Source organism: Podarcis melisellensis (genome assembly GCF_964234715.1).
Source record: "Podarcis melisellensis genome assembly, chromosome: 12".
NCBI classification, from domain to species: domain Eukaryota; kingdom Metazoa; phylum Chordata; class Lepidosauria; order Squamata; family Lacertidae; genus Podarcis; species Podarcis melisellensis.
Window position 1 is genome coordinate 1,415,393 of NC_138544.1, and position 23,168 is coordinate 1,438,560.

General features: G+C 42.9%; 1 protein-coding gene across 2 annotated transcripts in view; it reads right to left on the reverse strand.

Moving 5' to 3' along the window:
- Window positions 1-23,168, reverse strand: part of CNTNAP2 (contactin associated protein 2) — a 1,023,642-nt gene that overhangs the window by 486,407 nt on the left and 514,067 nt on the right. For both annotated transcript variants that reach the window (XM_081931012.1, XM_081931011.1), the window contains 4 exons: window positions 19,671-19,880; window positions 17,165-17,349; window positions 15,482-15,625; window positions 11,759-12,023 (listed from right to left, as the gene is read on the reverse strand). In XM_081931012.1, the coding sequence (XP_081787138.1) occupies window positions 11,759-12,023; window positions 15,482-15,625; window positions 17,165-17,349; window positions 19,671-19,880 (804 nt within the window). The remainder of the gene's footprint in view (window positions 1-11,758; window positions 12,024-15,481; window positions 15,626-17,164; window positions 17,350-19,670; window positions 19,881-23,168) is intronic.

Here is a 23,168-nt window from a genome sequence, read left to right on the forward strand (position 1 = left end):
ATAGCTAACTAAAGGGTGATTAACATAAAAAGCAACATTACCACTGAACTTCACTAAATGCAGTTCTGTTTATCATTTAAAACAGATTTCCAAAACTATTAAAGAGCCTTTCAAGCTTGTTGGAATCTTCTTCCAGTAAAAGTTGATGTGCTTATTGAATGTTTCCACGCAGCTGTTTTTAAAAGGTCTGTAAAATCGGGATTTAGCATTCAAAAACCACAAACAGAAGTGGGTGATTACATTTTAAAAACCATTGGCTTAATTTGAACGAGGGCAGGCATGCTTGAGAAAATTCCCATAATCCTGAGATGCTCACATAAAAACTGCTGGGCTTGGGCCAGGTGGTCTGCATACTGCCATTTACCACAAACACAGAACAGAGTATTTTGGGGGGTGCCATATTTGGCATCCCGAGAATCCCTGCCTTTGGCATCCCGAGAATCTCCCCCCCTTTTTTATTAAAGATTTTCTTGATTTACAGTATTTTTTCCATGTAACATTTTTACAAATCAGTTTCATTTGTTGAGACATTAGTCTCACATTAGTCGGGGTGGGAGAGAACTGCAGGCTTCTAGCATGTATACTTGAATGAATTATTAGCTGGTGAGATCTTTGAAGCCAGAGAGGATTCTCTGGAGGATCCCACACTCTTAGGATCACTGGAAAACCATGTCTAGGTGGTGCAGTGGAAGCAAGAAGAACGAGGATACGGTTGTAACACTGGAATTTGGACAAAGGCTGCAAACTTGGCAGTGCAACTTTTGTTAAGGAAAGAGCTCTTGATAGCTAGATCTTTTGGAAGTCTCCTGAATGGGTCAGAAGCAGACCTTCTCCTTCAACTTCAGAGTTAGCCAAGACTGCCACATGGCCAATATGTCACTGGCTAGACTGGCTTTTAATATCTTTCTAAAGCAGGGAGGGAGGGAGAGAAAGAAAGAGTGAGCACCCCAGGATAACTGGAGCACAGGCCTCAGCTTCTTCCTTCTTCAGAGCCTAGCTTCTTCAGGAAGCTTCCTTTGATAACACAAATGACAGAACAAGCTCACTGACCGACTTGGAATCAAATATGGAAAACTGTCAGAGGAGAACTTATTGTTTGGGCACTCTGCTGTAAATGCCATTTGGTTGCAAATGCAATGGATTTGGGAGAAAATAATGCCCATAGAATGATGAACTCCAGCATTCAAGAAAATGAATGTGGGGAAATCAGAGCAAAGGGTTTGTCCTTGGCTTCTCTCTGAGAGCCTAAATCACTGGCTTTTGTGAAGAGGAGCTGTGGCAAAGAATCGGGTGGGGGGTGGGGGTGGGGGTCGCATAACAGCCTATATCATTTCAGGCAGCAGGTGGGGACACCATTTTTGGATGTCCATGGTGGGGGGCACCTCCCTGCAAGCATGTAACTATCATCTCAGGAGAAATGTTTCTAGCCTAGCCTACTAGGCTTATTTTCTACTTACAGAGTTTTCATCATAGGGAAATATTCTGAAATTCAAGCCATCACCTGTATTCTCTAATCTACTTTATATCATTTCAGAAATCCTCTCCCACTTCTTTGCCACTTTGCTCCTAGGGCTGGTTGGCTGGAACCAGCTTTGAAGCTTCTTTCCCCAAAGCGTCTCTTCATGTCATTCAAAAATACCTTTATATATTCATACACTGACAGGCTCTGTGTCCATTTATGCTGGCACAGTAAAATTCAGGACTAACCTCATAATGAGGTGATCTTCAGTCTAGCTTGCATATACTGTTTAAATTAGAAAAGGAAAGTTAACAGAAATTTCCTTTTATGGAGGAAAGTTTATAAATTCTGTGCATTTAAGGGGGCCATGAATTGGCTCTTGATGTAGAACAGATTAAAGGCTCAAACTGGAAGTCTGTTTTAATGCATAAATTTACTACATTATGGGCAGCAAATCAGAGGTTAAGGTAGTATTAAGAGGTTAATGTGAAAAAACAAGCTTGGAACTGTTGTAAGTCATAACACATCACAGTAAGAATTTGATAAGCATTTTCAGTATTCTGAGTGGAGGGCAGGGCACACCTTCTGCAACATTTAAAAGAATGGGGGCTGCAGAAGTTGCACATCTAAAACCAGCACAGAAACTTCGGCTGGCTTTCTTTTGTCTTGGGCAAGTGAATATTCTCAAAGCAGAATATGCCAAATCCGTACCTACTGCAGTTCTTGTTTATCAACAACTTTCTGATATTAAAAGAAAGTGCATTTATATAGAGGCCGTTTCCAGACTGAGGCAATTTGGCTGCTTACCAAATACATAGTTAGTGAGCAAACTTCCTCAAGACAGTATAAATTGTGCAGATCTGCTTTTGAAACCCAGAGAAGCTCCGGCTCTCTGTTTCACCTCAGTTAATCTACGCTGCTGTTTCAGTAGCATCTCAAAATGAAATGGTGAGATGTGCAAGGATGTCTGGAAGAAGAAGGAGAAAGAATCACTATCTTTTTGAAGACCAACATAACAGGCTAGAGTCTTTGTTTTCTCCGCAGGCCTATTTTGGCTCCTCGTTCTGTGAACTGCACAGAAAGCAAACACAATGCAGCAGAAAGGTGATGCTCTTTCAAGGAGGAATCAGGATAAAAGTTTACTTTTAACTCTATTAATGTCATTCGAAAATGCCAAGCTGCCAAAGGCCACACTGTAATTCTGAGTAGCTACACAGAGTGACAGGAGGAGGGTGGGAATAGCCATGCCCAAATTGTTCCACGTACACAACAGCTGCATTGCATTCATACAGCAATGGATTCTATTTTCAGCCCGCAAACTCCAAATGGTTCACTGTGGGGTAACTAACCATGGGCTGCTTCAGATGCTCCCCAAAGATGACCAGTGCTTCCTCTCTACACACTTCCTAGGATTGCTGGAGGGGGGTAGCTCACTCTTTCACTGCAGGGAGATGAGCATTCTCGCTAAAGCAGGATGAGACCCAGAGGATGGGCAGAAGAAGCTCATGTAGCTTTCTGCGGCAGTGCTTGTAAAGTTGGAGTAAGCAAAGCGGGAGTCATATCAAATATATGACAATTGTCTTCTATAGGAGGGGCATGAAAGCATAGGGAAGAACCACAGCTTAATGGCAAAGAACATTGTATGCATGCAAAAGGTCCCTGCTTAAATCCCCAACATCTCCAGTTTTCAAAATAGGATCTGGCAACAGAGATCTGTGCCTAAGATTCTGGAGAGCTACTGCAACCCTGGGCTAGATGAACAAATAGCCTGATCTAGAGAAGCCATGTTTTTATGCATACCATTTCACATCAAACATGAACAAGTTGTGATCCCCAGGTTGAACGCAGACCACAGTGTGAAGAAGACAGAGAAGTGCTCTTGGGTGACAGGGAAAAGGAAAACTGCTCAACACCTACTTTGCCTTGGTCTTCACCCCAAAGCGATGCCCAGCCTGGTGATAAGAGAATAAATGATGCAAGGAGGGAGCTGCAGCCCAAGAGAGGAAAAGAGGTGGTAAGGAAACACCTAGCTACTTTAAATGAATTTGAATCTCCAGGGCCAGATGAGCTGCATCCAAGGATACTAAAGGAACGTGTGGATGTAATCTCAGAGCCTCTGTCTATAATCTTATGAGTTCTTGGGGAACAGGTGAGACCCCTGCGGACTGGAGGTGGACAAATGTTGTCCCCATCTTAAAAAGGGAGGAAAAGGAAGACTCAGGTAACTACAAACTGGTGAGCTTGACTTCGATACCAGAGAAGGTCCTTGGACAGATAATTCAGGAAAGGATGCTCTGGTTACTAAGACCCAGAATGGGTTTCTCAAAAATAAGTAGTGCTAGATGAATCTGATTTCTCTTTTTAATGGAATTACATGCTTGGTGGATTGGGGGGATGCTGTGGACATAGCATATCGTGATTTCAGTAAGGCTTTTGAAAAAGTTCCCCATGATATTCTTGTGAGGAAGCTGGTAAAATGTGGGTTGAATGAGGTAACTGTTAAGTGGATTTGTAGCTGGTTGACTGACTGAACACAAAGAGTACTCATTAAGAGCTCCTCGTCATCCTGAAAAAAGGGGACAAGTGGGGAGCTCCAGGGTTCTGGAATGGGGTCCATTGTTGTCCAACGTCTTTATAAAAAATCCAATGCTATTCTAGGCTGCATCAACAGAAGTCTAGTGTCCAGATCAAGGGAAGCAATAGTACCACTCTATTGTGTCTTAGCCAGACCACACTGGGAATACTGTGTCCAATTCTGGGCACCACAATTTAAGATAGATATTGACAAGCTGGAATGTGTGCAGAGGGCAACCAAGATGATCCAGGGTCTGGAATCTAAGCCTTACAAGGAACTCCTGAAGGAGCTGGGTATGTTTAGCCTGGAAAAGAGGAGACTGAAAGGAGATATGATAGCCATTTTCAAATATCTTAAGGGCTTGTTTTCTCCGGCTCTGGGGGGTGAATCTAATGGCTTCAGGTTACAAGAAAGGAGATTACAACAAAACATAAGGAAAAACCTCCTGACAGTAAAAGCAGTTCGACAGTTGAACGGTTTCCCTCGGGAGGTTTCCCTCGGGAGGTTGTGGACTCTCCTTTCTTAGGGGGTTTTAAGCAGAGGTTGGATGCCACTGGATGGATGCTTTAGCTGCATAGCAGGGGGTTGTATTAGATACCCCTTGGGGTCCCTTCCAACTCTATGGTTCTTTGATTCCATTAATAAAAGTGCATTAGAAGTAAATTTTCAGCATTATGTAGCCACAATTTTACAAATATAGGACTGATTTAAGAAGTCTCTTTTGGAGCTGTTCATCAGTTCCATCAATATTCCATTATTATGGGAATTGATGGAATTTAAAGGGCAAAGTTAACAGCAGTCTACACAAATGCAAACAACCTTCAAAGAGCTTTTTTTAAAAAAACAACAACAACAACACAATTATCATTTCAATGTGCTACACTTTTGTTCCTGTAATAGAAGTTGGTTCACAAATAATCCCAATTTCACCATTTAATTCAGGCTATACAGCTTCTTTATTTTTAACAAAGCCATTGCTTTTGAAAGTTACTTAACTACTTGAGACACCTATGGTTCTAATTCACCTTTCTAAGAATATAGTCAAAGATACAATATTGTCCTGGTAACAACTATACCCAAACAACCCCTATTCACCATTACTGTAGGAGCTTAACATATACCCAACAAAATTCAGGATTTTTTTATGGATTTGCGGTGCATTGAAAGTCACAACTAAAGGAAGCTACAAAGGAAGTGGGGATGGAGATGGGGACTGCTTGAGAACTTCACCTCATTTGCACATCACATAAAACTATAGTTTAAAATGAACTATGGTTTAATGTGAACGAACATTGTGTTGTTTGACTCTTCTCTTGCTCCTGTTACACATTAAATAAGCAGAGTTTAGTTTGCTATGTTGTCTGAACCCAGGCTCATAGTTTCTCTCCAAACAAATCAGGGAGGATACCTTCCTAGCATATTGCCAAGCACTCAAAAAGGACAGAAATAGCAGTCATGGGAGACTTCAGCTACCCAGATATGTGTGGGAACTCAAGCTTTGCCAAGAATGTAAGGTCCAACAAATTCCTTAACTGCCTTGCTGACAATATCATTTCCCAGAAAGTGGAAGAAGCAGCAAGAGGGTCATCTCTCTTGGATCTCACCAACAGGTTGTTGTTGTTGTTTAGTTTAGTCGTGTCCGACTCTTTGTGACCCCATGGACCAGAGCACGCCAGGCACTCCTGTCTTCCACTGCTTCCAGCACTTTGGTCAAACTCATGCTGGTAGCTTTGACAACACTGTCCAACCATCTCGTCCTCTGTCGTCCCCTTCTCCTTGTGCCCTCCATCTTTCCCAACATCAGGGTCTTTTCCAGGGAGTCTTCTCTTCTCATGAGGTGGCCAAAGTATTGGAGCCTCAGCTTCACGATCTGTCCTTCCAGTGAGCACTCAGGGCTGATTTCCTTCAGAATGGAGAGGTTTGGTCTTCTTTCAGTCCATGGGACTCTCAAGAGTCTCCTCCAGCACCATAATTCAAAAGCATCAATTCTTCGGTGACCAGCCTTCTTTATGGTCCAGCTCTCACTTCCATACATCACTACTGGGAAAACCATGGCTTTAACTATACGGACCTTTGTTGGCAAGGTGATGTCTCTGCTTTTTAAGATGCTGTCTAGGTTTGTCATTGCTTTTCTCCCAAGAAGCAGGCGTCTTTTAATTTCGTTGCAGCAGTCACCAACAGATAGAAGCTGAATTCTCAACTTGTGTGTGTGAAGGGAGCAGGCCAGACACGTCCCCATAAATTTAGCCTCCCAACTAGGCTGCCTCTTAATAATGCAAGTGAAAATGTTTTCCACCCATTTCCATTAGATAATATAGATTGAGCAATACCGTGAATTTTTAGTCTTTCAATTCAATTATCTTAAATTTGTGGTCTTAAATGCAAATGAGTGGCATCCAATGAAATGTGGAGAAGGAGAAGGAGAAGAAGGAGGAGAAGAAGGAGGAGGAGGAGGAGGAGGAGGGAGGAAGAGTTTGGACTTGATATCCCGCTTTATCACTACCCGAAGGAGTCTCAAAGCGGCTAACAATCTCCTTTCCCTTCCTCCCCCACAACAAACACTCTGTGAGGTGAGTGAGGCTGAGAGACTTCAGAGAAGTGTGACTGGCTCAAGGTCACTCAGCAGCTGCTTGTGGAGGAGCGGAGATGCGAACCCGATTCCCCAGATTACAAGTCCACTGCTCTTAACCACTACCCCACACTGGCTCTTGAGGCATGGGAAGCACCAAGAAACGCACAGTAGGCAGAAAGCAGATTTATCTACTGTAAATCAAAGTGACAAAGATGCCACATCCCAAGTTTAAATAAGTTAATGATTGACAGCATAAACTACAACGAGACTTTCACTAAGGGAAGATGAGAAGGTTTGAAAGGCTTCAAGCATAAGAAATAAATTTAATAGTGGGAGGTTTTAGAAGTTGGAAAAACAGATCTGGTAAGTGCTAAGGACTAAAGCACAACGTCTCATCCTTGGGATTTACACTCTGTATTAGCAAACCCTCAGAATATTCACTATGGCCTGTGAGAATTCCTTTTCAATAAGAAAACTGAACAGGGTGGAGACATTTTCTACTCCTGGTTATTTGCATTTTTATTCCTCGCTCCCTCCAAGGAGCTCAGTGTGGTCTACACAGGGCTCTTCCTTTATCCTCATCCATGAGGGAGGAGACAGAGATGAAGGGACCTCCCAGGCCAGCCACAAGAGGAGCTTTTCAAGTGCACCCTACACTTTGTATGTGCAGATTTTTTTATTAGGATAATTCTGGGGAAATTCTAAAAAAAAAAATCAGTGCATTGAAACAGTCACAAAACACCTCACACAAATCAATACAGATGAAGGGACCCACAGGCTTGGTCTCCCTTTTTTCTTACTTTCACACTGCAAAGGAGCTTGGAGAAGCTTCCAAACCTGGTACCTCTGTGACACTAGGCAAAGGCAGTTTTAAGAATAGCAGGAACCGACCACATGTAATTCCCCATATAATCATATGTACAAAGGGGCGTTGTATGTACACCCCCCCCCAAAAAACCCCCAAACCATGTCCATGTTGGAACTCTGGGAATTGTTGCTTTATTAGGAGAATGGGGGCTCATAACAACTCAACAACGCCTCTGTGTCCCCCCCTCTTTTTTAATAATAAAAAAGAACAAGTATATAAACAATTGCCACAGCAGTAAATAACAAACAGCTTGTCCCATTGAAATCACAGACACCTGTCCTGCTAGACAACAAAATCTCATCTGGTTACTCTAAAAGGTCGCACCACATTTTCCTGTGCCTGTTAAGTGGGTTTCTACCACCACCTGAACAATTTATACATTCAGTAAATCATTACCATGTGTTATATAAAGAACACAGAGATAGCCAGAAGCTGGAAAACTGGCATTGGGCTGAGCATTGATTCTTAGTGTAACAGAGTGTGGTCTGAGAATTGGCTGAGAAACTAGCATGCCAGGTCAGCGCAGCAAAGGCAAAGTCTGCCCTCTCTCAAAGGCTCTGGCAAGTTAAGAATATGTCAGCTACTTCACATCTTCCATGGACACCACAGACAGGACAGTTTGATGAGAAACATTTTGCCCGTCTTCTGGAAGATGCATGGGCTTGGACTCTAATAAAAAATTCAAAATTGCGTAGCCTCTCCCAATTAGAAAACATTCCAGTTATTAATCAGAATTAAATATGATTAAATTAAGGGCTTGCTCATGCCCTTATTTTACCAATTTATTTTAATTTTTACGTACCCCTGTCACAAGAAAAGTATGTATTGTTTCAATAGGAAGAAATGTAATTACTGAATGTATTTTTAAAATAATTACTTCATGTTTAAGATCTTGGGCATAAAACATTAAATTGCTAAAACATCTTTGGCAGAGTTCAGCGTCTCCTTTCCATATGAGAAAGCACCTATTCTCACATGGGGAAGGAACAATGGGTGGTATTCAGTGAGGTTTTACACAGAATGGACCTGGGGATATTAATAGACCTAAATTAGTTGTGCTCATAAATTTCAGTGGGCCTACTCTGACTAGAAGTTACCGCCCAATTTTCTTTCTGGTAACAGGCTCCTCGTGTGTCAGAAGGTGCTACTATCAAGGGACCCATGATGAGGTAGAGTAGCTGCCATTCCAAATAAAAGCTTTAAAACTGCTCCTGTGTTTGAGCAGCACACTAGTTTGTGCTGACCCCACTTCTTAGTTCACAACTGTTCCGGTTTATTCAAGGTTTAAAAATCACGGGACTCCTGTCTGCTTTGCATGTGTCCATTCAAACAATCCTCCAGTAAGTGAAAATATAAGACATAATATTAATGTAAAGGAATCGCATGCACCACTGTCTTCCTGATGAAAATGTTATCAGCATTAGCCTCTTGCCATTCTGCAAACAACAATGATGGGCAAAGGAGTGGGAAATTCTTTATCTGAGAATGGGATTCTTCTGCAGATAAAAGCATTCCTCCTTACAGTGGCACCTCGGGTTAAGAACTTAATTCATTCCGGAGGTCCGTTCTTAACCTGAAGCACCACTTTAGCTAATGGGGCCTCCCACTGCTGTCATGCGGCCACTGCAGGATTTCTGTTCTCATCCTGAAGCAAAGTTCTTAACCCAAGGTATTACAGTGGTGCCCCGCAAGACGAATGCCTCGCAAGACGAAAAACCCGCAAGACGAAAGGGTTTTTCGGTTTTTGCGAAGGTTCGCTAGACGATTTTCCCTATGGGCTTGCATCGCAAGACAAAAGCCCATAGGGAAATCTCGGGGACCTCTTTTAAATGCTGGCGGTGGGGAGCAAAGCCTTTCCCCCCCCCCTCCGGACTTCAGAAGAGGTCCAGGAAGGCCGGCGGGGGCGAAAGGCTTTGCTCCCCACCGCCAGCATTTTAAAAGCGGTCCGGGATAGCAGGGAAGCGCTTCCCGCTATCCCGGACGGCTTTTGAAGGCAGGCGGGGGGGAGCAAAGACTTTTGCCCCCCGCCCGCCTTCGGAAGAGGTCCCTCTTCCGAAGGCGGGCGGGGGGCAAAAGTCTTTGTCCCCATGCCTGCCTTCCCGGGGGCTTTTAAATCGCCCCGGGACAGCGGAGGAATTCTTTTCCGCTGTCCAGGGCGATCTTAAAATGCTGGCGGGCGGCAGCGCTGCCGCCCGCCAGCATTTTAAGATCGCCCCGGACAGCGGAAAAGTCCTCCGCTGTCCCTGGGCGATCTTAAAATGCTGGCGGGCGGCAGCGAAGCCTTCGCTGCCGCCCGCCAACATTTTAAGATCGCCCCGGGACAGCGGAAAAGTCTCCGCTGTCCCGGGGGCTTTTAAAATGCTGGCGGGCGGCAGCGAAACCTTCGCTGCCGCCCGCCAGCATTTTAAGATCGCCCCGGGACAGCGGAAAAGTCTCCGCTGTCCCGGGAAGGCAGGCGGGGGGGGGGGAAGCAAAGACTTTTGCCCCCGCCAGCCTTCAGAAGAGGTCGGGCGACAGACTGTCCCCAGACCTGGTCTGAAGGCGGTTCGGTTTCCATAGGAACGCATTAATTGATTTTTAATGCATTCCTATGGGAAACCGTGCTTCGCAAGACGAAAAACTCGCAAGACGAAAAGACTTGCGGAACGAATTAATTTCGTCTTGCGAGGCACCACTGTATTTCTGGGTTAGTGGAGTCTGTAACCTGAAGCATCTGTAACCCGAGGTACCACTGTATTGTCCTTCTCCCAAGTGGCTTTGAAGTGAATAAGCTGTGTACAACAATATTATCTCTACACTCAAAATACATCTAGAACTGGAAGGGCGATGGTGATGAATGAGACGAGAGAGAGAGAGAGAGAGAGAGAGAGAGAGAGAGAGAGAGAGAGAGAGAGGTCATTTTCACTTTAAACACTCCCTTCAGGGAAAAGGGTGGGGCAAATAAACAAATAAATAATACCAAGCCGTTAGTAAAATGAGCACCCTGCTGCCCAGGTCACCCGCTTCCCTGCACAGAGGACCTTCACCCTCGCAGCCAGCAGTGATCCCATTGAAGTGGGACTCAACAGTGCTTCCCTATGGATGGTCACATTGGCCAAGACAAGTCATGATTCCGTCTCTCAAGCTCCTGGCAAATAACAGCTACCAAGATGAGAAATGTTTAAAGCAGGCATAGGCAAACTCAGCACTCCAGATGTTTTGGAACTACAACTCCCATCATCCCTAGCTAGCAGGACCAGTGGTCAGGGATGATGGGAATTGTAGTCTCAAAACATCTGGAGGGCCAAGTTTGCCTATGCCTGGTATAAAGCATATCAAAAGATCTGATACTCTGCCTTCCCAGCACCAAACTTAAACTGATCTTGCGCTGATCTACAGGTGAAACTGCTATCCCATTTTGCTGAACTAAAAGAGGAAAGAAATGCTATTCTTTCTTTTTAAGCAGTTTCATAGTCCTTGGGGAGCTGGGGAGCGATCTCTACTCCTCCTCTGCTCCATTATATTGTTGTTTATTGTATTTAGAAAATGTTAAATAAAATGTTTCCCGTCGTTCCTTCTCTCACACTGTGGTCTTCCCCAATGTCAAAATTTACAATGTAAGCTCCATGGAGCAGCTGTCTGCTTAGCATTTGTTCTGTTACTCTATAAGGCGCTATGTACATCAATATTGCATTATAAATGCATTAATAATGGCAACAATTGCTGTTGCCCTGAAGCTTCTCACTTCAGAATAACATATAAAGCACACAAACTCACACACCCCTCTAGGGCCAGGGAGGAATCAATTTCTATCTCTCCTCTTCTGTGCTGCACTGCAGTGTTTCTGATACAGGATACTAAATTCAGGTAACATATGAATTCCAATTTTAGTAAATAATGCATCCCCTTCAGAATTCTCCTGGCAGTTTTCTTCCAACTGTGGTAGCACTGAGGCCATTGCGACCAGCTACCGTATTTTTTCGTGTATAAGACATGGTTTTTTCCCTTTTAGAAAATGTCAAAAATTAAGGGGTGTCTTATACATGGGAGCGTCTTATAGACACAGGGCCATCTCCCCCTATTTTCTTAAATCAGAGTCCCCCAAAATAGGGGGTGTCTTATACATGGGGGTGTCTTATAGACAAAAAAACCCCCATTAATTCAAATGCAAAATTGCAGTTTGTCCACCACAACCAAAGCAGTGTCACCTTACAGCACAAATCCACATGGAGAAATAGCGCCAAATTGCAAAAGCAAAATGACTGGAATTTAAGAAAACCAGTATCTTGAGTTTATGGAGCTCACCTGAAGATATGTCTATTTGACTTTTCTTGACTCCAGTGACATTGATATGGACACTGACTTTGCCTTCTATCAGGTCAATCTCTATGGTGCCCAGTCCTTCAGCAAAATTGCTGAACAGCAGAAGTCCATTGGGATTCCAAGTCCGAAATTGAAAGCTGACTGAAAACATGTCCTGATTTGGACGACCCGGCACTTCCAGGAAACTGGTAGCATTGAAAAAGACGGGCACTGTATGGGGCTCCACACATGAGAAGCTTAAATTCCCCTATTAAAAACAAAAACAGAAGCAAAAAACAGTAACACACACACACCAAAAACAAAAACAACATGAGAAAAGTGACATATTTCTAAAAAACCCCAATTTTTAGAGACCTTAAAATTTCCTCCTGAACCCAGTAAAACAATTTTCAAAAGAGAGCATGTTGATCTACTGAGGGATGTATGAAAGTTACTGAACATCCTTGAGAAATGTATAAACTCTGCTCACTTCCCACAGGATTCCTTGTGCGCAAGAAATCTAAACTTGCTCCTAATTTCAAAATTTAGTAACAACCTTGGAATGCAAAGTAAAATAACATATAGTGCATGTGTGTGTGTGCATGGCAATTTCAAGAGTTCAGATGCATGCAGTATTTATTTGCAATCTTTGCAACAGTCCTGTCCGTAAGGGTGGGGAACTTCTGACCTGTGGCTAATTTGGCCCACCAGGACCTTCCCATTTGGCCCACAAGGACGTTCTCCCAAAACCACACCCACTGGCCCAATCCCTGATGCCACATGTGATGTCAGGTGTGGAACAAGTAGTGGTGCGCATAGATCCTGCAACTGGAAAGCAAGATTGAACTCCCTGCGCATCAAATGGTGCACAGGGAGGTCAATCTTGCTTGATTCGGGGGCGCAAGCTAGTTTCCAAGGGGCAGCTGGCAGGCACGCTCAACCGCTCCACAACGCAGGAGTGAACTCTGCGCATCAGCTGTTGTGTGGGGAGTCCAGTCCTGTGTGGTCACTCTCAACCCCATGGGCCAGCTTTGAGGGGCAGATGGGATCAACCGTCAGTCACCTGACACAGTGGCAGGGTTAGCTGCATGGAAGCCCGGAGTGGCAGCCACACTGTGCTCCCGGGGGGGGGGGGGAGAGCTGTGCGGGGGGGGCGGGGCAAGCCCCCCATGATGTGCCTTTTTGTCACCCCCCTCAGGGATGACACCTGGGGCAGACTGCCCCCACCGCCTCCCCTTCTACACCCCTGACCTGAAACCATTATGATGTAGAAGATTGGCAGGTAGGTAGTCCCACAAGGCCATAATGTTCCCTACCCCTGTTCCCCCCCCCCATGCGCATGGATGAGGACTAATGTAGGCTGAAAGCAGTAGGAGTCAGTAGGAGCCCACATCTAGTTAGCATTTCTACGATGATCCAGAAAATTCCACCAATACACCCAACATTAATAAGCATAGCCCCCTGAATCATCTCCTTTTATTTTCTCACTCCCAGCCCATTCCTTGCCCTCTGTAGCATAGCTGCCTCTTGCCTTAATTTTGCTTCTTTCCTCTGCTCTGTCCATCATGGTCCTCCTTCCTCTTACAGAAAATTGGAAAAATTAATATGAGCAGAAAATCTGTCTACACTATTGGATTTACACATGCCTCTTTCAAAGTTATAAGCCAGGTACCCATGATAAGGTACAGAGAAATGTGGAAAGGAAATGAAATTTATTCCCATTTTACAAACAATGAAATAATGGAAGGGTTTTTATTTTTTATTTTTTATTTTAAAAAGAAGATCCCTCAGGGCTGACCTGCCTGCTTCATTCTTTATGCAAGAAGGTGTCAGGACATTTTTGAAGGAGTGTGCTCTTGCTCAGTTAAAAAAAAAACAGTGGTGAAAGTGGAGAGGAATAGTCATGGATGGAGTACAGGTATGCATTAGGAAGTTCTAGGAAAACTGTTCACACATATTCATCCCTGAGTTTAGTGTTGCAGCTAATGCTGTGGACATTGTGGCCAAAGATGCAATGCCATGAGCAGGCCATGCCATTCTTTTAATACATGGTGATGGGTTAGAGGAAGCATCTCCATTGCGCTCTCTTCTGGACATAGCATGCATTTGGACAGGGTGCCCATGGGTCCCTTCATAGGAGGCAGTCCTCTATTTGAAGGCATCCTATATCTGGAGGGCTGTCTTGGCCAAATCCAGTTTAAAGATAAAGCATCATTTGAGTGGTGGGGAGGAACCTTGATGTTGCCCATCTGAACATCAAGACTTGAATGGGAGCACAGGTTGCATGGTCACAGTCTTCCAGACTATGGTGAGCCTTATGGCAGTTGTTTCTAAGTTTGTATCTATATATATTTACCAGCATATGCAAATTGTATGTGGAGCTGTGGTGAGGCCTACATGGCCATCCTATATTTGGAGCCACAAAAAATGCAGCATTTCTTTTCAGATTCTTCAAAGAATGCATATCATCGTAATCTTTTTTTTAATGCTAAACTAATCCCATGGGGCAATAACAGCAACAAAGAGAGCGAGAGGGGAGAAATGAAAATCTATGCTGATTTAATTAGAAGAAAATTGATCTTGTTTTCCTAGAGGTAAGGCAATGGAAGTAACTCAGCTTGAAACAAAGGAGATGGCAATTTTTATAGCCTCTCTTTGCACTGGATATCAAGTGAGCCCTCAAATTATACCAGCTCACAATAGTTTCTTGCTGAAGCACTCATGCATTACTAACACTGTTTATACAGGTCTTGCTGTGGAGTTAAATAAGAAGAAAATGAAATACCATCAGTAACAGGGAGAAATTGTATTCTACATAGATTTCCATGGACTTAGAACCTAATGGAGAATGGAGTCACTTGCTCTAGGTTATTAACCTTTTAAGAGCGGATGTGCAGCGAATGGCATTATGTCATAATGCCTATACATAAGTTGCCTAGCAGCTCCGGACATAGCGGTCAACCACCTCCAGGGGAGTTTAGAGGAAGATACGAACATTGCCAGAGGTGGATTTAGGGCAGTGTGACTGGTTCTGCCCTACTGGGCACCAAGCCCAGGGGGTGCTGTGGGGCGACACAACTATGACGTAATGAATTGAGCAGAATGGAAGGCAAGAGGCGTCGGGAACAAATTTTGGGCTTGCACAAGGTGCCACAGAAATTTGAAAGACCAAAGTCGGCCCCTGACATTGCCCAGTGTGGCATGAGAGCAACCATGCAGCTGGTAAAAGGTAGCATGTAAAATTGGTGCCCATAATAGGCAACTATGCGAAGAATGCTGGTTAAGGGTCATTGAGTAAATAGCTTAAAAGTGCCCCTCAAAAAAGATGTTAGTTCCTAAACTCAGATACCAGACTGAAATTTGGAATAACATCTCAAAATATTGGTCAGGGGGGGGGGGCAAATTATGTGTTGCTTGTTTCCTTTTGCCTAAGCTTCTTGAAAGCACAAACATGTTATTAGAAATGGCTTTTTCCACTGTGAGGCTTAACAGCATTCATTCAGGCCACTAGAAAATTCCCTGCATGATAGGAAGACATTTAAAGGGCCTAGTTTATATTTAAAGGAATGAATGGAATTTGCTTTTAAAGCCGTTCATAATCCTTCACATGTGTACTGAGTTATTTCAAGAAATCTGGCAGTAATACAAAGGGAGCTGTAAATTCGTACAAAAATATAAATAAACTGCTGTGTTTCAATTTAGATGATCACAAAATGATGTACTCACCACATTAGAAGGCTCCAATTTCTTCCTCCTGGCCATATCTGTGATGTTATTGGTATTATATATTATGCTCTCCATGCAACCTTTGAAATTCTTTCTACTGTTTGAACTTGGTTTCCCAGAAAATGGCATGCCACCAAACGTGATCTTTGAAAAGAAGCATGAAACATTTCAAAATAGTGACAATCCATTAACTCTTGCATTTTATTAACAAGTTTAGTTTTAAACACAGAACCACAGGTAATGTTAAGTGACACAAACCTGTGCAGAATTTATTTTATTATTATCTGCTGCCCATATTTGTGAAGACTTAACTAGATGAATCAACAACAAGCCTATGAACATATTATTTGACCTAGTGATGGTCCATGAGCTGTGATGTGGAGTTCTCTTGCCTAAAGCAAGCAACTGCAGCAGCTCCACCAATTTCTTGATCAGCAGGGTGATACAACTGGGAGCCACCAGGGAGGGTTCTTGTGCAAAGCTTTACACATCCTACCAATTACTATAATTTCCATTGGAAATAGACTGGAGCCAAGCTCAGATATTATCTAAATATTCTAGGTAAAGTTGACTAGAGAATCTAAACGTCTAAAAGGTTGGGCACATTCAACACACTATTTAGAATGTGGAGGCACCTTCCTCCCTCTTTTTTTGCTTGAGGGTCACATTCGTTCTGGGAAGCAACCCAATAGTGGGTGTAGCCAAACTCCTGCACGTGTGTATGTGTGTGTGTGTGTGTGTGTGTGTGCGCGCGCGCACACACACACACACACACACACAGAGAGAAACACACCACCCCTCCCTACTCATCCAAAGGTCAACTTGATGACTGGGGAGGGTGCATTTGTAAGCTTTCCCATTCACCTCATTACTATATCTTCTGCAGCAAAAACCTCTTGGGTGTCTTGGGTGGGGCAGTGAATATATCTGGTGGTATATTAGACCCCTAGGCCAGGAAGTAGCCATCCCTGATTTAGAAGGATGAACAAACTCAATACAATGCATGACATTCTAATTATATTCTAATTCCAAAATAAAAAACATAAGTGGATTGTCAAACTTAAGGCCTGGAGCCTTATTGGGCTTTCTCGGGGGGCAGAAGCTATTCCTTTACAATGGTGTGGCAGGCAGGCAGGGTTTCAAAGGGTACCCAAATAATCTTTGCCCAAGAAGGGATATGCCGCTTAGATTGAACTGAATATTCTATTTTTTTCCTTAAAGATTTTCTTGTCTTACAGAAGTATATGTAATGTCTCTTGTATTTTTTCCATGTAACATTTTTACAAATCAGTTTCATTTGTTGAGACATTAGGAAGAAAAGGGGTGGAGGGGGGAAAGATGGGTGGGGTCGGGTGGCGATATTTCTATATTGCTTAATGTATGTAAGGTTTGGTGTCAGCGTTGCTCGTGCAGGTTCTCTGCTGTTCACTTGTGTTCCTCTGATGTTGCAATGGGCTTCAACAGACAGAAATGCCCCAAGCCATTTTTGCCATCTTTGTGGTAATAGCAGAACAGGGCTAAGTAATAAGGGAGAATTGAGAGATAACCAACGCTAGATTAAATGATGGGCTTTTGAACTGCACAAGAGGCACAAATGAGTTGACCATTTTCAAAGCATTTTAATGAATACTGATGGGCGTCATTTGTTTATTTGTACGGAGAGTAAGGGGTGTAATTGTTTACCTCATAGTCCAAATCCAGGTAATCAAATTCCCCATTGATCCGGAAATGCTGCAGATGCCTATCAAGCGTGAGGTTGATGTTCCTCCCATGGCGCTCTATCACTACAGAATGCCAGTGGTGGTCATCCAAGAGGCTACCTGTTGTCACAGACGTATGGCCATAAATTGACCCATATTGGTTGCTACCTGAGAGGAAGAAGAGGGCAGGAAATATTGAATACCTCAAATGTAAGGCCACGTAGTGAGTTGTCATGTCACTGTTGCTGCTATGCTACTATAATAAAATGCCCTGTCATTCACAAATACTATATTCTTTGTAAGGTAGCATTTTTTCTAGTTACAGGTAGGTAGCCGTGTTGGTCTGCCATAGTTGAAACAAACAAACAAAAATCCTTCCAGTAGCACCTTAGATCACGTATAACGAACCACTTGGGATGTGACTAAGGGAACACAAAAAGTCTGAATAAACGAACAGTCTGAATAAGCTCTAAAAGAGTAATAGCCCAAATGGTGCCCTGTAGGTGTTGAATTTCAACGCCCGTGGGCAACACTGGCTAGGGCTGGTGGGAGTCCAACAACATCTTGAGGACATCATGTTGGCCAGTCCAGCTCTAAAGAAGTGTGGCTTAAAAGCAGTAACAGTAGTGCTTATGACAAAGTAACAGATAAGATCACAGCAAATACTGAGGTACTTTTCATGCAGAGTTGTGGTGAAACACTAGATTCAATAAATGGAAGGTCTGTAGGTCAGTGGCAGAGCGTATGTTTTGCATGCAAGATCATAAAAGCGTGAGAACATCTGCTTGGTATTTTGGAACGTGGTGTCTGTTTGTCCACCTTCTGAGATACCACAGAATTCTCCCACAGCCTGAAAGAGCTTGAGAACTGCCTTGATGGATCCAGCGTTCTGCTTCTCTCACTAGCCAAGCAAACACTCCTGGAAGTTCCCAATAAGAGCATGCCACTAAGCGCTATGGCTTCCCCCAGGGCCTGCGAAGGTGTACTGCCTCTGGACATGGAGATTCTTCCACTTGGCTATCATGGCTAAGAGCCACAGAGAGCTCTGTCCCCAATAGGAATCCTTGAGTTTTTCAAGTTATGCTGTTATCAGGCAAGAGCTAGCCACTGAAGTCAAGCAATGAAAGATTTTCAACTGCAATAAAGAACAACATAGCAGTAAATCAAGCCTGAGACATGTGGCACAGTCACCTTCTGAATTTTTTCATGTTTTGACTGCAATTTGATCCAAGTGTTGTGTTAAAGGATTCTTGGTTTCTAATTTCTCTTCCCAGTAGAACCTTCTTAACCCCATTTCTGACCTGAGAGTATATATTATCACCTCAGCTAAGCACATATGTAAGAGATGTCATTTATAATCCTGATAACTACCTGACTGAACTAAGAAAATATATGGGAAAGGAAATGGAAATGAGGAGAATTTCAGAGTCATTCATCAGAAACTGTGCAGGGTAAAGCTATGCTATTCTCATTTGCATGAAGCAAAAATGGCTGATCTTTACGCCAAGAAAAGGGGGAAAAAAGGTGTAGTGGACAATGAGACACAAGAACAGGGAAGACTCAAGTTTAAACTGCCCCCCCCCCCGGCATGCGGTGCCAGATTGTTTCAGACCGTAATGTATAAACCTGGCTAGTGAGTTCAGTCCCAGCTCAGCTCCGTGGATTCACACAGAATGGCCCTGGGCAAGTCGTTCTCTTGAAGCTTTGGTTCCCCACTTGCGTATGGAAATAATGTTACTTGCCTGGAAGGCAGGCTTATGAGTGTAAATGAGACAAAGAGGGAGAGAAACTCCATTCACAGGACAAAAACAATTACAATCTGAAGATTGTTGTGCCAGAATTATGCAAGAGCTCATTTAAGGCATCTCATTCACATCATGTCTTTAATAATTTTATCATTCATACCCTTCCCATCTGGTGTTAGCCACTAGGCCACATATTCTCCCTACAGAACCCTTCCTTGCATAACAAGGGCATTGTTTCTGTTGATCCCAGTTCATAGGACAGTTCAGAGAGTCAGGACTCAAGGCTTGTGCTATGAAGGAGAATCCATGACAAAAACATGGCCAGGGACAGAGAGCCAGAGTCCGAGATGAAGTCTCGGACTTTGTTTCCTGCTTGGCAGGGGGTTGGACTCGATGGCCCTTGTGGTCTCTTCCAACTCTATGATTCTATGATTCTATTCTAAGTCTATCGATAGTCCACAGGATGCACCTTTTTTTCTGGTGTCAAAGTTTTGATGGTCTTGGGAGGAGAAGGGTTAGCACAAAATACTAAAGCTTTGGAAACCAATCCATATTCATTCCAAATGTATAAGAGGCTGCACTGCTACCAGCAACCGATTTCAACTCTTCTTTCAGAGAAGCATGGGAAACAGAAAACAAAGATGAAGAAAAGGATAAAGCCCAGTGCTGTATATGTCAATCAAATTAATGCAAAGCTAATTAATATGCATTTTTAAAACAAAAAACCAAGACCCTGAATCCTACCTAAATTTAAATTAAGCACCAGTTTGGCTTTTTTCAGTTCCAAGGTGATATAGTCTCCTTGCTGGCCTTCCCCATGGAAGATTACACCTTCACTTTCAGAGGTTTTAAATTTCAAAGCGATCACATCTTTCAGCGTTTTCAGTGTTTTCTTCTTGTGACCAAATCTGTACGGTAATACAACGTGGCCATCAAAATTGATAACATCAGCCCCTAAAGGGAAAAGATAAATAAAATGGTTTCTGAGCAGTTATGCATTACTGAGGCCATCTAAAACAAAGGCACATATATTTGGAGCATGCAATAAATGTAACACGTATCCTGAAACCATTTTTGCCCAGCTATAAGTTACTAAAATAATGTGAAAAGGAACATTATCTCAATATATTATTTAATGTTAGGTTTTCTTTCTTACTAACAGGTGAGCACGGTTGTTGTTGTTTTTTAACAGTCCATTCTCAAACAATAATATGGTTTCCTTAGCTTCAACATAACATTCCACCTGTGGCCCTCAGTTGCTGGTTCCAGCCCTAGACTGCTTGCAGAAAAATACGGTGAGACTAACCACTGGCCATCACATCCCTAAAACCCACCAGGAAGGTTACAGAGCAATCAGACTGTGTTCTGCACACCATCAGCAGACCGGATGACCTTTGGATAAATCTTCCTCCAACCTATAGGTCTAGTTTAAGTAACAACCACTGTGAGAAGACCTCCAAAAAGCAACTACCTGTGTGAATGCTCCATGCCATAAATTTTAAAAGATTATTCACCTTTGCAACACCTGGTCTATGTTTGCATGTCATGGGTACACAGCAGATGATGATGATGATGATGATGATGATGATGATAAATTGGGTATAGTGGAAGGTATGGGTGATTAACCCTTTTTGGGCTGAGTGCCAGAATTAGAGTTTGTAAATCCTAGATTATACTTATATATAATAAATAATGAGTGAGGTTTTCTTATGTCAAATGATTCTTAAAATCTGTATATTACTTATTTATCAAAATATAATCCCCCCTAAAAAAAAGAGCTGAGGGCAGAGAAGAATTTCTCTAAAATGTAGCATTTATGGTTCTTATGTCATTGGCTTATCTGCACTCAAGTTGCTATCATTTTAAATATTCCAAGTCTTTAAAATGTCCTTTCTCAAAACCTCCCAAACATTTACATGCCACATTTCAAGTCTTTGTAGTAATTCTCAGTAATTCTTAAATCATTTCTTTAAGGGATGTCAGCTATCGTGATTATTATTATTGCCATATTGCAAATGGGGACCATGGAGTGACATTTTCTGAATTATTAGCTGAGGTTAAACTTGAACCCAGAACATAACGACTCATTGGTCACTTTTAGCTACTACACCATAACAATTTGCAGGGTCTGAATATCTCTGGGATGGCGATGACTGCCCTGCCTTTATTTCCCAAATGAGTTCGGAGTTTGAGCCTTTATGTAGTCACATAAATAAAAAATGAATCCAGCAATAAAATATATCCACCCAAAGTTTCAGGGCCATGCAGCAAAGTCCAAGGATATGTTGAAGTCCACTGCATGCAGCCTGCTTCACAGCAAGCAAAAAGAAGGAGAAAAACTTGCAGTGATAAACCCCTTGTAAGAAACAGTCCTTGTCTGGAAAGAGCAGCCAACACTATCAATCCACACATCATCTTATGAATTATACATTCGAGTGTAGGAATTAGTTCATAAATAAATGCAAAACTCAAATTAGCCACTTGTAACATACGGCATGTAGTCGAATCAAAACAGGGCACAGGGGACTTTTTCAATTTGTCTCACAAAATAACCAACATCCCAGTGTTCATTAAAAACCTTGGAAAAGACAATAAACCCAGCAGAAAAGGTCACCATGCTGGAGACGCAACAAAGCCTCCTTGTAAACCCATATTTCTTGTTTCTAAACTCATATCCACCAGGAGACATAACAGATCCCCTTTTAAATCTAATGATACCCACATTTCCTTTGAGAACAACCCCATTTTCTAATTGTTTGGGGAAGCCACTGCAGAACCTGGCTGCAGCAATCACTCCAAGGGGAAGTAACATTTGGTACTTTCAGTGTTTTCAAAAGGCGAAACTCTGGTCTGCTTTACACTTGCTCATGCATCCATATACACAAAGGGCAATTGCACAGCACTGGGCACTGTATGTGAGTAGTCTAACAACCTGATCACGTGAGGCTTTCTTGCCTGATCAGAGTGTTGCTTGGTGTGGAAATCCCATGCGACCAGTTCCATCTATTCAGTTCCTTCACGTTCCTCAGAATAGCAGGGTTGTACCATATGGAAGCAGTTCTTGTTGTTAGGCACTCAATAAATGGGGTATTTAGATTTTTGCATATTGTTTTGATTAAAACATTTTTTCGGTAGTGTTGCTGCACAAATTTTGGCTAAAGAAAGTGTACAGTAAATTTGGGGGTCTCGCTCGCCGTAAGCAAAATTTATTGAAGATTTCAATGGGTATGTAGTGTTTCTATGAGGCTAGTGAAAATTCTCAATTGATTCTGTGCATCCCAGATTTCACCAATAGTGAAATTAAAAGTGAACCCAGAAGGTCCTCTTGGAGCAAAACATGCAAGACACTTTGGACGAAGACCAAATGATCTTGATAAGGTTAATGAAGATGCTCTAGGTTCCTCCCCCTAACAGTTCAAGACTGCATTTTCTGGGTATCAGAGCACAGTCTTTCTTCAAGAATGGATATGTTATGCACTTGTAATAATAGCAATATAAACAAAAGTGCTTTTTCTACTCCCCAGAGATTGTCTCACATGTTTGTGGAGGCCATAATCTTGAGCATGTAATAAAATGTGCTCTTCCAACTGAACTCCCTTGCCTGCATCCTCTCGCAGCGGGCTTCCTCATTATGGCACCCCCACAGCCACCGAATTACCATTCCCTTTGAGTCATGCAGCAGTCGTATTTTAGCATCTGGGGGCTGATCTAAAGTCAATTGAAGTCAATAGGAATCCATCCACAGGCTTCAGCACACTTTGAATTAAGCCCTAAAGGGAGATCTTCCAAAGGCATGTTGAAAGGGAATGTTTAACCTCATAAGCAAACGCATTTGGTGCACTGGCCCTTGTAGCATTTACTTGAAAAGATAACTATAGGCATCCTGCAGTTACATCTTAACAATTTCCCATTCCTCTACTAACCACAAGCTATGCAACTGCTGGTCCCTTTCACCTTTAAAACTACAAACCACTTGAATAACCATCAAAAAGAGGGACGGCAAGGAAAAAGATCTCTCTCAAAAGTCTTCCTGACCACATACAGCGTCACTTTTGAGACTGTTATATGGTGAGCAGATGACAATCTTCCTTCCTTAGATCCCATTCTCATGTTTCAGGGCCAGTTCACTTGGGAGGCCTGGCTGAGCACCTTGAGGTTTGCTCAATCAGAGCAATCCTGTTCAAGTTGCTAGGTTTTTACAAACTGAAGCAGCTATGTAGATATCCCCTGCATTGAGGCTGT